The sequence below is a fragment of the Physeter macrocephalus genome, chromosome 11 (genome assembly GCF_002837175.3).
Source record: "Physeter macrocephalus isolate SW-GA chromosome 11, ASM283717v5, whole genome shotgun sequence".
Lineage (NCBI taxonomy): Eukaryota > Metazoa > Chordata > Mammalia > Artiodactyla > Physeteridae > Physeter > Physeter macrocephalus.
The window spans coordinates 15,197,232-15,210,541 of record NC_041224.1 but is presented as its reverse complement, the minus strand read 5'-3'; the positions used below and the strand labels follow the sequence as shown (position 1 = coordinate 15,210,541).

The 13,310-nt window shown below is 38.5% G+C and overlaps 1 protein-coding gene across 28 annotated transcripts in view; it reads left to right on the top strand.

The window, feature by feature from the left end:
• Window positions 1-13,310, top strand: part of MYO3A (myosin IIIA) — a 206,463-nt gene that overhangs the window by 120,057 nt on the left and 73,096 nt on the right. For 22 of the 28 annotated variants that reach the window (XR_003681774.2, XR_003681775.2, XR_003681776.1 and 19 more), the window contains 3 exons: window positions 4,216-4,342; window positions 8,277-8,487; window positions 10,256-10,403. Coding sequence is in view for 24 of the 28 variants with exons in the window: in XM_028495288.1 (XP_028351089.1) it covers window positions 4,216-4,342; window positions 8,277-8,487; window positions 10,256-10,403 (486 nt within the window). In the remaining 4 variants the exon portion in view is untranslated. Of the gene's footprint in view, window positions 1-580; window positions 612-784; window positions 1,464-4,215; window positions 4,343-5,949; window positions 6,030-8,276; window positions 8,488-10,255; window positions 10,404-12,841; window positions 13,030-13,310 lie in introns of those variants that run through there. The other 6 variants (XR_003681777.1, XM_028495304.1, XM_028495303.2 and 3 more) reach the window with 6 other exon arrangements.

The following is a 13,310-nucleotide window of genomic DNA, read 5'->3' as shown; positions in this document are numbered from 1 at the left end:
TAAGTGCGTTTTCTCCAAATACGGAGCCTCTGCTGTTGACAGCTCTGACGACGGGTGGTCTCCCAGTCTTGACTTCCCTTTGAAAGCCTTTGACTTCACCTTGGGTATCCTTGCTGCAGGCCTGAGGGGAAGTATTCTTAAGACCTTGACCTTAGGGAATGAGGTGTGATCTCTGCCTGCTGGGTGAGGTTGAAGAAGCAGGACAGATGAATGACTCTTTTTTTGCCTTGAAATTACGGCCTTCAGGAGAGGATTAAGTAAACCAGGGTAATCTTTGTCCATCAGGAAACATTTCAACTTTTAGAATTAATTTTTCTGGTGTGGGCTTTCTCCATAGCCAGGAGGAATTCAGATCTGATGGGGAGACTTCCTCCCTGGCTGCCTTTACAGCCCCAGAGTTTAGAGTCCTCCTTGAGTTCTGAATAAGCTTTGCTACTAAGTTTCTAGATGAACTGGTTGTCGGGAGGGGTGGGTGAGAGCTGTAGGAGCCATAGGGGACCTGGCAGGCTGCTTTCGGGATCAACTGAAGCAAAATAACTGCTCTGGCGACCAGAGAAGAATTCTTACCATGACTTCCCAGTTTTTGCCAGCAGATGGAGAATGATATGGACCAGAGAGAGATGCATTACTGTAGACTCAGGGGCAAAAGCCAGGGTTGGATGCGTCCTTAGGCACGTACTCCACTCACGGGAAGCCTTGAGCTAAAGTTGAGTAACTTTTTGATTTAGAAGTAGAGGCTCCAGCTTGATCATCTTTATTTCTGAATGATGCTTTCTTTCCGTAGATTCATGGACCCTGGCTGGAACTTTGGCTGTCCACTCTATAAGCTGCAGCTCAAATCAGGAAACTCAGTGGTTCTGTGGTCTCTGGGCAGAAAGGCGATGATTGGGACCTTCTCTCTGTTGATGCATTAAGTAGCTTTAGGCTGTAAAATGGAAACAAAAGAATCCATTGTTTGTTAACATTTCTGAGGGTTTTTAGGGAAGCCTGCAGACTTTGCTCTTAGCTGTAGTACATTACTATGAAGAACTTTCTGCAGCTGAGACAAATGCATGGTTCTTAAAGGGTCAGTCTGTAAATCTTATTCCCCTACTGCACTCTCACAAAAGAAAAAGAAGAAGAAAAAGGAGGAGGAGGAGGAGGAGGCCAAGCAGCAGCGGCAGCAAAGGCCGACAGGGTGACTGGGTTGATGTACGAGGACAGGACAGCCGGCTTGATCAGGAAAAGCCTTTGCTGGAGAGCTGGGAGAAGAATGATGCGGACAGAATAGGAGTTGAACAACCGAGAGAGTACTAAGCTTATAGAACTTACTGTGGACATCTCATGTGAAGAGTGGAGTGGTATGTGCCCTTTTTTCAGCCGCGATGTCTGGGTGGTGGACATCATATGACGCCGAAAACTGCTGTCAGCTTTACCTGACTACATTCTGGGAACAATACCAATCTGAACTCTACCGTTCGGAGTCAGAGATGACCCTAATACTTTTCCTAATAAAATAGATACTGTTATTACTAGTGCAGTGTGTATGTAATTGGTTCAGCTCTGGGAGAGGAAGTCCCTGACTTGGATGGCATGAGTTTCAGCCATATTCCAAGTGACATATGACTGTCACCCAGAGATTTCAGGCAAGCCATGGGAGACAATCTGGGTGATTCCACGTGCCACCCTGTTCCAGACTTAGTCCCGTTCATAGGCTCTAATTCTGAGGTTCCACGTATCGTTGGTGACCACCTGGGTCTTTTGCTCTCATTCTGGCTCAAAGGACCAAGATCTTGTTCCCCCCTGAATGTTTGAGCACAATACAAAACCCAGCTTAGCTGCATCAGGAGTAAATATAGGATATTTGCTGCTGCAGCGGGCTGGCATGGTGCTAGTTAAACTTAACTCTACCCCACCCCAAGCCCTTCCTGGTTGTGGCTGCTTTTGGTGCATCTTCCTCACTTCTGTTTGCCAAAATTCAAATTCAGATCAGCCTCCTCCCCTTCTGTTGCATCACTTTCCCTCTCCCTAACCTCCCTCCAACCCTGCCATCACCCACAGCTTGTACTTAGGGAGACAAGTTGATTTAAGCGCTAGCGGGTATCCTGGCTCTTAAAGCAGAAAGGGATGCAGTGAATAAAGAAAAACACAGCATCCACTCCTGTCTCCAGTCCTTGGTCCTGCGATGAATGTTGCTACTGGTATATGCTCCTTTGGACTGCAGTCTGGCTCTATTGGTTGCCTGGTTGGGGGAAGACAGGAGAGTTTCATTGGATCTCAGAGCACCCTCCAAACTGGAAGCATGTTGTACGCCAAGCAAGCAGCTCCTGCTGGCGACCTGGGGCTGGGCCCCTTTGTGGTTCGTTTCCCTGCTTTACATCATCAGAAGAGCTTATCCTCTTACCAGTTCCTTCCCCCAGAGGTTGCTATCTTAAAAGTAGGGAATCTTTTTTTTTTTTTTTTTTTTTTTTTTTTTGCGGTACGCGGGCCTCTCACTGTTGTGGCCCCTCCCGTTGCGGAGCACAGGCTCCGGACGCGCAGGCTCAGCGGCCATGGCTCACGGGCCCAGCCGCTCCGCGGCATGTGGGATCCTCCCGGACCGGGGCACGAACCCATGTCCCCTCCATCGGCAGGCGGACTCTCAGCCACTGAGCCACCAGGGAAGCCCGGCAACCATTTTTAATTGGTTTGTTTATTACTTCCAAGTCCCAGTCGTTAGAGGCAATGTTCCACTTATATTTGCCTCAACTGCTTTCCATTGCCTGGTAGAGCAATGTTTAGTCACATTAAAATGAAACCAGTCTAGCAGTTAGCATCTAGTGACAAACATATTTCATTTATGTAAAACTGTATGTTCCAAATTTAAACATATTCAGTGTTTACTGAACATCCAAACATATAGCTTAGGATAAAGGAAAACATAACATCTGTTTCTGGAGCTGAAGCACAATCACTGCTAAATATTTTGTGAAGACTTCTAGTCCAGTTCAAGGTGACTCTCCTTGAATGTGCTGGTCTCCCCCCTAAAAGCAGAGCCTCAGAGAGTTTACAGGGCAGACTGTCCCACTTTGGAGACAGTAGAATTAAACTGAGTGGGTGTTTACTTCCTTTTTATCCCACTCGTGATTTTTTTTAATGTCATCTCACTGGCTCGTTTGGATATGTCTTTTGTCCATAGCTGCTTCAGTTTCATTTTGGAAAGAGGCAACGTGCACAATCAAGTTAAATGGCTTGATTTTCACATCCTTTAATCACAGCTTGCTGCCTACACGTTTTACGGCTGCACAATTTTGGTGACTCTCCAATACAGAGAGTGTCTCTCTCTCTCTCTCTCTTTTTCTCTCTCGTTCTCTCTCTCCCCCCTTGTCTCTCTCCGGTTGGTGTCAACAGCACCCATGGTGTAGGTTTCCCTTTAAAATATTTCGGGGTTTACAATTTACGTGTACATTTGTGATTCAGCACAGGCCAGGCAAAGTGACAGGCAAATCAAAATCAGATATTCTCTACAAATAACACAAATTGGAAAACTCTTAAAACTTTTCAAAACCCATGATTTCCTAAGCCATTTTCCTGCCACAGTTTTAAAATAAATGATTAGTAGTTTTATGAGTCAACTCATTTAGAGGCAGTTTTTATCCCGTCGTGACAGGAATTTTATTTGTTTCCCTTTGCACAAAGTCATAAGTCTTCTGTCTAAGATGAGAATGCCTTTTTTTTTTTTTTTTGCTGCTTTAATTTTGCTTACATTTCTTATAACAGTCTAAAATCACAAGCTAGTACGTTTTCTTTGGATTATCAGTTATGGCTTCAGTTGTGATCAGATAATATTTGTGAAGTAAATGTTAAAGTATTTAAAGCATCACACTGTTGAATTTCTGTGAAACACTTTATTTTTAAAAATTGGTTTTAGTCAGGGTGGGAGGGGCATAAAAGTCCCTTTTAGTTAGTCATTTGATAATAATTTAAAAATGATAATTTGATACCTAGTTGTCTTCATTCAACATACATAAAAAGTTACAATTCTTGAATGCCATAATTCAGCCATCATCGATGATTTGAAGAGAATGAGAGGACCAAGGAAGCCAGTTGACTTCTCTTAGTTTGACATCATAGTCTGTGGGATAACCTTGTTATGCTGGGGCCTAAAGATTCTTCCCCAGTCTGTCGGCAGCCACAGTCACTGCCTTGCTGTACTCAAGGGGAGAATGATGCTAACGTTTCTGTGCTGTGTTTCAGCAACTTGGAAGTGTATACAGTATACTGGCTGCAATCCTGAACGTTGGAAACATTGAATTTTCTTCTGTGGCAACCGAACACCAGATTGACAAGAGCCACATTTCTAATCATGCAGCTCTGGAGAACTGTGAGTTTTATTATCTTGCATTCAAAACTGAGCTCCTAAAAAAGTCTGATGACATACTGAAAGTGTCACATAGGGATAACTTCAAGCAGTTGTACTTTTATGGAATCCTAAAAACAAATTCTCAGATTCAATTTGTGTCAAATGAAGTTTCCAAAGTCCACTGTTTAAGACAGATCTTCATGCCTACAAATTAACTAATTACTGTAGAAAACATTTCTAAAGGCTAGGCTTTCATGGTTATTTTAGGAGCTATTTACATTTCAATGTAAAAACACAGGAAGCGTAATTAAAATTTAGCAAACTGATCTGAAAAAGAGTTAGAGTTGTTATTGTGATAACAATTTGGCATCTCTATCATTTTGTAAGTAATAAAGACCTGAATATTTATTTTCGTACTGGACGGATTTTTTATACGCGTTCATCTCGGGTTGATTGATTTTGGAGTCATTTTCTATGCAAGAAAAGTACATCACGGTATTTGCTTCAAATCAGCTTTTCTCTTACTGGCAGAGTTTGATGAATTATTTCAATAATTGAAGGTTTCTCACTGATACCGTCCAGTGGCAAAGCTTTTTAATTTAGAATATACCCTAATTTTTATTTTTAGTATTGTCATATGCCTCCACAATTCCAGATTTCTTAAAGTTTCATTCATAACCTAGGAAATAATGTTATAAAATTTTGTTTATGTATTTTTTTCTGATTTATACTTACTCAGGAACAGAATGAGATGTTTTAGGATAATTTCCGAGGGCCAGATGCCAAACCACCCTGGTCTGGATCTGTCCCCAAATCCCCATCATCTCCATCCCACCAGCTTGGTAATACAGCAGAACAAGTGTCTGAGGTTGGCATGTAATGATTGGCAGGTACCTGGAAACCTGTTCTGGCTTTTCATATATAAAGAAAACTTAATTGGCACATAAGATATTAGGTTATCAGAAGTGGAAGGAATAGCCAGAAAACGCCAATGATAAGATTCAAGCCTCACCATCTGATCATAATTACAAGAGTTATCAGCAACCAACAGAATGAGTTGCAGTAGAGCTGTGTCGTAAATATGAGTACACTTAGAAACTACCAAGCTGAAAAATGATTTTGATGATTGGCAACCCATTTCCGTGTAGCAGGAGACAGTCACATGGGTCACGGAAGGGTAATATTAATATGAATATAGTTAAAATTAATTAAAGCACTCATGGAAAATAGAAATGTTACTAATTTACATTAAAGTGATTTGTAATTAAAGTTACAAGGAATTATCTCCAAACCAGGGCCATGTTTCCAGATGATTTTACAGGTGCACGGTTTCAATCAGGCACCAGTTTTGTCCATTCTATCCCCAAACTCTCTCCCAAATATGACCTCTTGTCTTTCTCTCCATCATCATTATTCTCATCTAAGACACATCACATCTCACCTGAACTAAGTGACCACCCAGTTGTTCATTCCACATTAATTCTTGAACTTTTCCAGGTTGTCCTCCACAGTTCATTCAGGAACCACTTAACGCATGTATCCGTGGTGTCTCTCAGCCTTCCTCTCCCCCTCCTTATCCCTCTCCTTCTCTCCCTCCCTCTATCTTCCCACTTGTTCTTCTTCATTAGCTTCTCATTCCCTCTGGATAAAGACCATCAAGATGAGAACTTTGTCTTAAAAGGGGTTCTACTCAGCAGTATATCCCCAGGTAAAACACCTGGCATGTAGTAGATGTTCAATAAATAAATATATGTCAAATGAATGAATAATGGGGGAATAGAAATAGACATACCAGTCAACAGGAGTCATCATTCAGAAACAGAGCAAAGTAGAATTACCAGAAAGGCATTACAAATCACTAGGGAATCAGTGTTGTAGGGAAAAGCAACTGGCCGACCATTTGGAGGAGGGGGAGTTTGAATCCTTCTCATACACCATATACCAAAGTGTATTCCAAATGTCTATCAGTTTAAATGCAAATAAGTAAATAAATACATACATACATAAATGTACAGAACAAAATGCATTTATATAATCCTCAGATGAGAAAAGACTTGAAGGACTTTATGTGCAGAAAACCAAGAGCAGAAATAATTTTTAAGTGGATATTTGACTACATAAAAATTAAAGCTTTCATACCAAAAGAAGGAAAATAAATTAAATTGCAGTGCAAATGAAAAATGAGGGAAAATACTTGCAACATATATATCAGAGCATTATTCTCTTTAAACTCTTATAAATTCATTAGGAAGAGATGAATATATCAATGAAAAAGAGGCAGTTTACAAAATAAGAAAATGAAAATCAATGAAAAAGTGGCAGTTTACAAAGAACCACAAATCACTAATAAAAATATGCAAAGAAGAAAGTATTCAGCTTTGCTAGGAGTCAAAAACAAATTGAAAGAAGAAAGCATTCTTTGTAAAAATAATAATCTCTGGTGTCCATGAAATTGTGTTGAAGTTATTTAACTTTCATTTGGCTGATAGGAGTACAGTTGGTTCAGAGTTTTTGAAGAGCAGCTAAATAGTATATATCAAAAGGCTTAGAAGTGTTTATATACTCAACCAATTGCTGAATTTAGGCAGTTTATGCTAAGAAAATAATACAAGACAGAAGCACAGATTCATGCCCAAAATATTCATCCTAGCATTCTTTACAATTGTGAATATATGGAAGCCACCTAAACACCCAACAATTTAGAGATTGATATGTTATGATATATGTCAGAATATTATACAGCAAATTAAAATTATATTAACAAACAGTATTCAACAAAATGGGAACTGCTTAAGATATTAAGATAAAATGTATGTGCAGAATAGTGGTAATAAACATGCCTAGATGGAAAGAAGCACAGAATGTTTTCTCTGAAGGTAGGATTTCTGTGTTAAGCTTATATTACTTCTACATTGTGAAAAAATATTTTGTTTAAATAAGGTTCAACAATTTTAGCAACATAACCAAGAAATATCTTGTCCCAGGTGCTAAAACTAAATTTAAAATGTTCAAAATATTTTAAAAGGAGAACGACTGATTTGAGAAATCGGCCTATCTGTCATGTAATAGTTTGGGTTAAGGATGTTTATTATATTCAAAAATGAGCTTTGTTCACTGAGTTAAAATTACCTGTGCTATTTAATTAAATATTAAATATTTGTTCGGGCAATAAGTTTTAACAAACTTTAGTCATTGACATATATAACTGAAAAATAGTAGTATGATTAAAAAGTATATGAATGTCAAGATGTTTTATGCTCGTTTGTTTCCATATTGCAAAATTACTTAAAATGCATTTGTTTGGGTATATCCCTGAAGTCTAGGTAACTTTACAATTAATTTCCATGTTTTGAAAATGTGTCTATAATAATGGCATCCAAATGATAGCAAAACTGTTCATTATGTTTTTAAATATTTTAACATAATTCAGTGAAATTGTGTTTGGCATCACCTAAACAACCACTGGTTTGTGTGGAAGGTCACTCTGTCAGCCAGCTCAGTTTGGGTTGTGCTGTATTATACAACAGCCTATAGCTGACCAGTCGAGATAAGTGGAGAAAGATGATCAAGAAGAAACATAGGGCTCCTATTGAATAGGATATTCTTTTTTTTGCGTGTGTGGTACGCGGGCCTCTCACTGGTGGGGCCTCTCCCGTTGCGGAGCACAGGCTCCGGACGCGCAGGCTCAGCGGCCATGGCTCACGGGCCCAGCCGCTCCGCGGCATGTGGGATCCTCCCGGACCGGGGCACGAACCCGTGTCCTGTGCCTGCACCGGCAGGCGGACTCTCAACCGCTGCGCCACCAGGGAAGCCCAGGATATTCTTTTTATATTATAAAACCTTCACATGTTTATTTCATGTCCTTTGAAGAAGGTGAATTAAGACATTTTCATTCTCTGGGAAATGACTTCATTGTCATAATATCTTCTAACAACACATGTTTATTTATTTTTAGCTGCTTCTTTGCTTTGCATTCAAGCAGATGAGCTACAAGAAGCTCTGACCTCCCACTGTGTGGTCACTAGAGGAGAAACCATCATACGACCCAATACTGTAGAGAAAGCTACTGACGTCAGGGATGCGACAGCGAAAACTTTATATGGACGCCTGTTTAGTTGGATAGTCAATTGCATTAACAGCTTATTGAAGCACAACGCATCACCCAGGTAAAAAACTTTATAGAACTTGTTCCCTAAATGTCAGGTGATGTAAATCTGTTTTCTAATTTAATGATTTGTCTGTGAGTCCCTTTGAAAATGTTTCTAATTGGTGTCATTTAATTATTAAAGTTTTGTTTCTAGTTTAAGCTCTGCTTTATTTCCTAATGGTGCCACTTCATTGCATCAGGTAGCTATAAAACTTTAAAACTGCTGGAACACAGAAACTGTAGCAACATGAATAAACATAATAGAAAGTGATTTTTTTAATGTGACTTCTAACTGTCAATTTATATGTTCTTTTAATTAGAAGGTGTACTGTGAAGCATATACCGTTTTATACTTGCAGAGCATGTCTATTCAGCAGTTCTTTGTCTTTGTTTTGAGGGATTGAATTAAATTTTCAAGGCAAAGGAAAACTTTCTTTTCATAGTTTAACTCTCACTATAACCCAGCAGGGGTACATATGATCTTCAATGAAATTTGGTTAAGAAATGCTCTAGATAGCTAATAAGTGATAGAGCAAGATGTGAACAGTAGTGTTATCTGACCATAACAGATGCAAGATGTAACTTAAGTCTCCAGCCTGTCTAGTACCTTATCTGAAATCGCAGCCACCATTGAGTGCCCTCTGTACACCAGGGATTGTGCCGAGATATGTCCTTACATTTACGTCCAAAGCTTTGTTCTCCTATAAATTATATAATCTTTAGAAATTTGTATGTGAAAAATATGGTGGATTCCTACCTTAAGATCACCTCTTTCACACTTGCTTACTAAGCATAAAAGACCATTTCATATACATTTCAGGAGTGTAATTCACTGTTATTTTTCCACTAAAATACACACCACACCATAGTATCATTCAGACTATCCAAGAGAGTTAAGAACATGGAGGAATAACGTTCTTAACTCTCTGTCCCTCAAAATTAGTGAACAGAGGTAACCATTGTGGAGGAGCAGGGGAAAAATTGCATCTGGAATATTGAATTGTAAAATAGTATTTAATTGTATTTTAAAGTATTTCATTATGATATAAATTAATATATATTTATATCTTTCTCCAGGTTACTGTTCGTCCCATATTAAAAATTATGAGTGGATAATTAAAAACCAAATAACAGTTCTTTAAAATAAGTAAAATATTTTTAGCAGGACGTTTTAATTGTCCTGAAATGAGAGACTAAATACCCTTTCACAGAATTTTTGCTTTTCTGGTATGGTTTTTACTGAACCATATAGTATGAATATACTGAATACTGAATATTCATACTATATTCTGAGCGCTGGCTAGGTTTTCCCTGTGATTCGTGACTCGCTCTAGGAGTAGTTTCTGTAGTACAAGGAAAATATTGTACTGTCTACATATTAAAATGAATGCTACCTAGTTAATGTTCTGTGGAGGGAAACTTTTTCAATTAAGAAAATTTTCGCATGGACATATATACACTACCAAACGTAAAATAGATAGCTAGTGGGAAGCAGCTGCATAGCACAGGGAGATCAGCTCGGTGATTTGTGACCACCTAGAGGGATATGTATGGCTGATTCACTTTGTTTTAAAGCAGAAACTAACACACCATTGTAAAGCAATTATACTCCAATAAAGATGTTAAAAAAGATTTAAAAAAAAAAAAAAAAAAGAAAAAATTTTCACTCTATGCCCTGGTAGTAGTTTCTTAGCTAAATCACAAAAGTGACTCTGAGATACCCTGATTTGAATTACCTCCTAAGAAAATAAATAAGAACTCAAAATAATGCCTCTTCAATCTTCCAGTGGGAATGATGATGAGCTAAGCATTGGCATTCTGGATATATTTGGCTTTGAAAATTTCAAGAAAAATTCCTTTGAGCAGCTGTGCATTAATATTGCAAATGAACAAATTCAGTTTTATTTCAATCAACATGTGTTTGCCTGGGAACAGGTAAGTTGAGGTGCTTTGTTATATATAGTATAGATGCATGCAGTGTGTGTGTGTTCTGTGGAGCACTGTACTATGAAACGGGATCTAAATCATAGATTTAAAGCCTGAAACATTTAATAAAGACCAAGAAAGGATTTCCTTTTCTCCATGCTCATTATGAAAACAAAAACAGGCCAAAAAGCTGGTATGAGTTTAGTGTGTCTTGATACGTGATGCTGGGTGTCCTCCACCCAAAATCTCTGGACTCTTCTCCAGAACTAGGCAGGTCTGAGTCCTTGCAAACAAGGAAGTTTCCTTTGGAAATTTAAGTAAGCAGATGTGTCTAGCTCTTTCTCTTTCTGTAGGCTGCCTGGCTGAAATTCTGTTTGAGATGTAAATATCCATCTAAAATGCATTAAACTTCAGAATTCCAGTTGCTAGGCAGCAGAACGCAAGATAATGGATTTGATGTAAATGCCATGAAACGGTAATTTTGTCACAGTACAATGTGTAGTAATGATTCAGCTTCAAAAGTCAGAAACTCGCTTGAATTGCATTTGGCAAAACGTTAGTGTTAAAATTATTTAGTTAATCAAGTCTAAAAGAAATAGTCGTATTTTATATCATTTAGTGTGCTATTTCTCTTTTAAATAATATTAAATTGTTTTGTGTTTACTGATGAAAACTGAGGTTTCTGTTTAAATTTGAGATAAATTAGAGGTACATGAAGCTCTTTTGATTCAAAATATTTAGCCTTATTGCAAATTTACTTTGAGATCGCATTTTTTTTGAAAACAGTGGTTTGCACAAAAAAATGTTTGGATTGTGACATTTCTTAGGTCAAAAAAGGGACATAAATTTAAGATTTTATCTGTGTTTGCACAGCTCTCATGTACCCCAGATTCTTGTTCATCCCATACTCATTCTCTCCCCCTCTCCCCCTTCTCCACTCCTCTCCAGTAGTGCCATCCTTTGGCCTAGTTATATGATGAAATCTTTTAAAATCTTTAAAAACAGAGCCCTTCTCCAGCCTCCTAGGTCTGTAGCCATGGCCCTCTCCCTTCCCTTCATAGCCAGGCTCCTTGAAAACATATTCAACATTCACTGTAATGTATTGATTTCTTCCCCGCCTGGGTACATTGAGTCCATAGTATCTGGCTACTGGAAGGGCCCTTCTTAATCTCATCAGTCATTAGTATCAGAAACATTTTAGTCTCCACATTATTGTCAACCCTGTTGACAGATTCCTGTTTCTGGAAAATCCCTCTTTTGTCACCCCTAACACGCTTTCTGTTTCTTTTGCTCTTTGATGGGTTCCTCCTTTACTCTTCTTGCGCCAGCCCATAAATCCGTGGTTCTTAACCCTGGCTACATATTTGAATCACTTGGGTAAAATTCCAGTCTCAGATCCTATCCCAGACCAATTAGGTCAGATATCTTCGAATGAGACCTAGCTATCACTATTTTTTAAAGGTTCCCAGTCTATTCCAATGTGCAGCCAATCACTGCCCTAAATGCTAGCTCCCAGTGAGTTCTGTTTTTCACCTCTTCTTGTATTCACTAGGAAAGAATCTGTTTCCAATATTTCAACGCCTCCCTAAATGCTAGGGATGCTCCAGTCCTCACCTCCAACCCATGCCTCTCTGTAAACCTCCCCTGATTAGGACAGCTTCCAGAACTTTATCCAGAATTGAACTCATCGTCTTTCCCTCCCACTTATATTCTTTCTTAGAGATTGGCATCTCTATCCACCAGCTTACTCAAGCCAAAAATGTTATGTTACATTTCATTTCTCATTTCTGAAATCCAAAAAATCAGTGAGACTTATTCTTATTCCTCCCTCCTCTATGCTCCAGTAAGAACATTTGACATTTGACATCACAGTATTTCGTTTCCATTTTTGCTGTCTCTCACTAGGCTGAAGACTCCTTGAGGTCAAAGGATTATGGGATTGTGTATTAATTCTTTTTGTATCTTCAGAGCCTGACATATAGCAAATGCTCAATAAATATTTATTAATCAATGTCATCTTGCTTTAATGACTCACAATGTTCACAGAATCCATTCTAACCAGAAATTGAAATAAGTAAATTTTTTTTGGTTTGGACTTTTTGATAGGGATCTATTAGGATTCCTTGCTTCATGGGACCAGGTGCATCTTTGTGTATTTCCCCATCTGATTAATTAATTAATGACTTGTGTTAGCAGACTTCTATTATTCTTCTCTTTGGGGGGTTGAGGTTGGAACCTGATTTTATTGGAGCTACCCTTTAAACCAGTGTATATATCTTTCAATAATTATTTGCTTTTCACTTTTTTATAAAATTGTAGTTTACAGTTCACTTTGATTGATAGCCTTGAATTTCATTCATCATCCTAATGCTCTTAATTGTTTTGTCTTTGGGCTTGCTACAAATGGAACTACTCTAATATGGCTCTTTTAAAAATATCCTTGAGAGGCTTTCAAGACAAAACCAAGTCAAAATTGCCCCAACAAATTAAAAATGCAACTAGGATCCAAGATTATGCAAAGCACTTTGAGGAATTAAGGCCATTCCCAGTCCTTTCAAGTGCCTTCCTAGGGTAACGACCCAAGCATCCCTACTTCATAATCTTACGGACCAAGCATTGGCAGCTGAGTGATCAGGTCAGTGAATCTGTGATCTGGTGGACACAGGGGTAGTCAGAGATTCTGTTGATTTTAACATGTATGTGCACCTGTTTGGGTTTTTTTTTTCTTTCACTCTGTCACTTACGTGTGAAAGCAAAAATTGTAACTGAGAAATGCTTATGTAGCTGTATGTATTAGCTACCACAGATAAAGAGAGCACATTTACACCAATTTCTGTACATAAAAAACAGCTACTTAAGCCAAATCATTAATTAAAATCATGGTCACACTTCTTCTGGTCAAATGTAATCATAGGT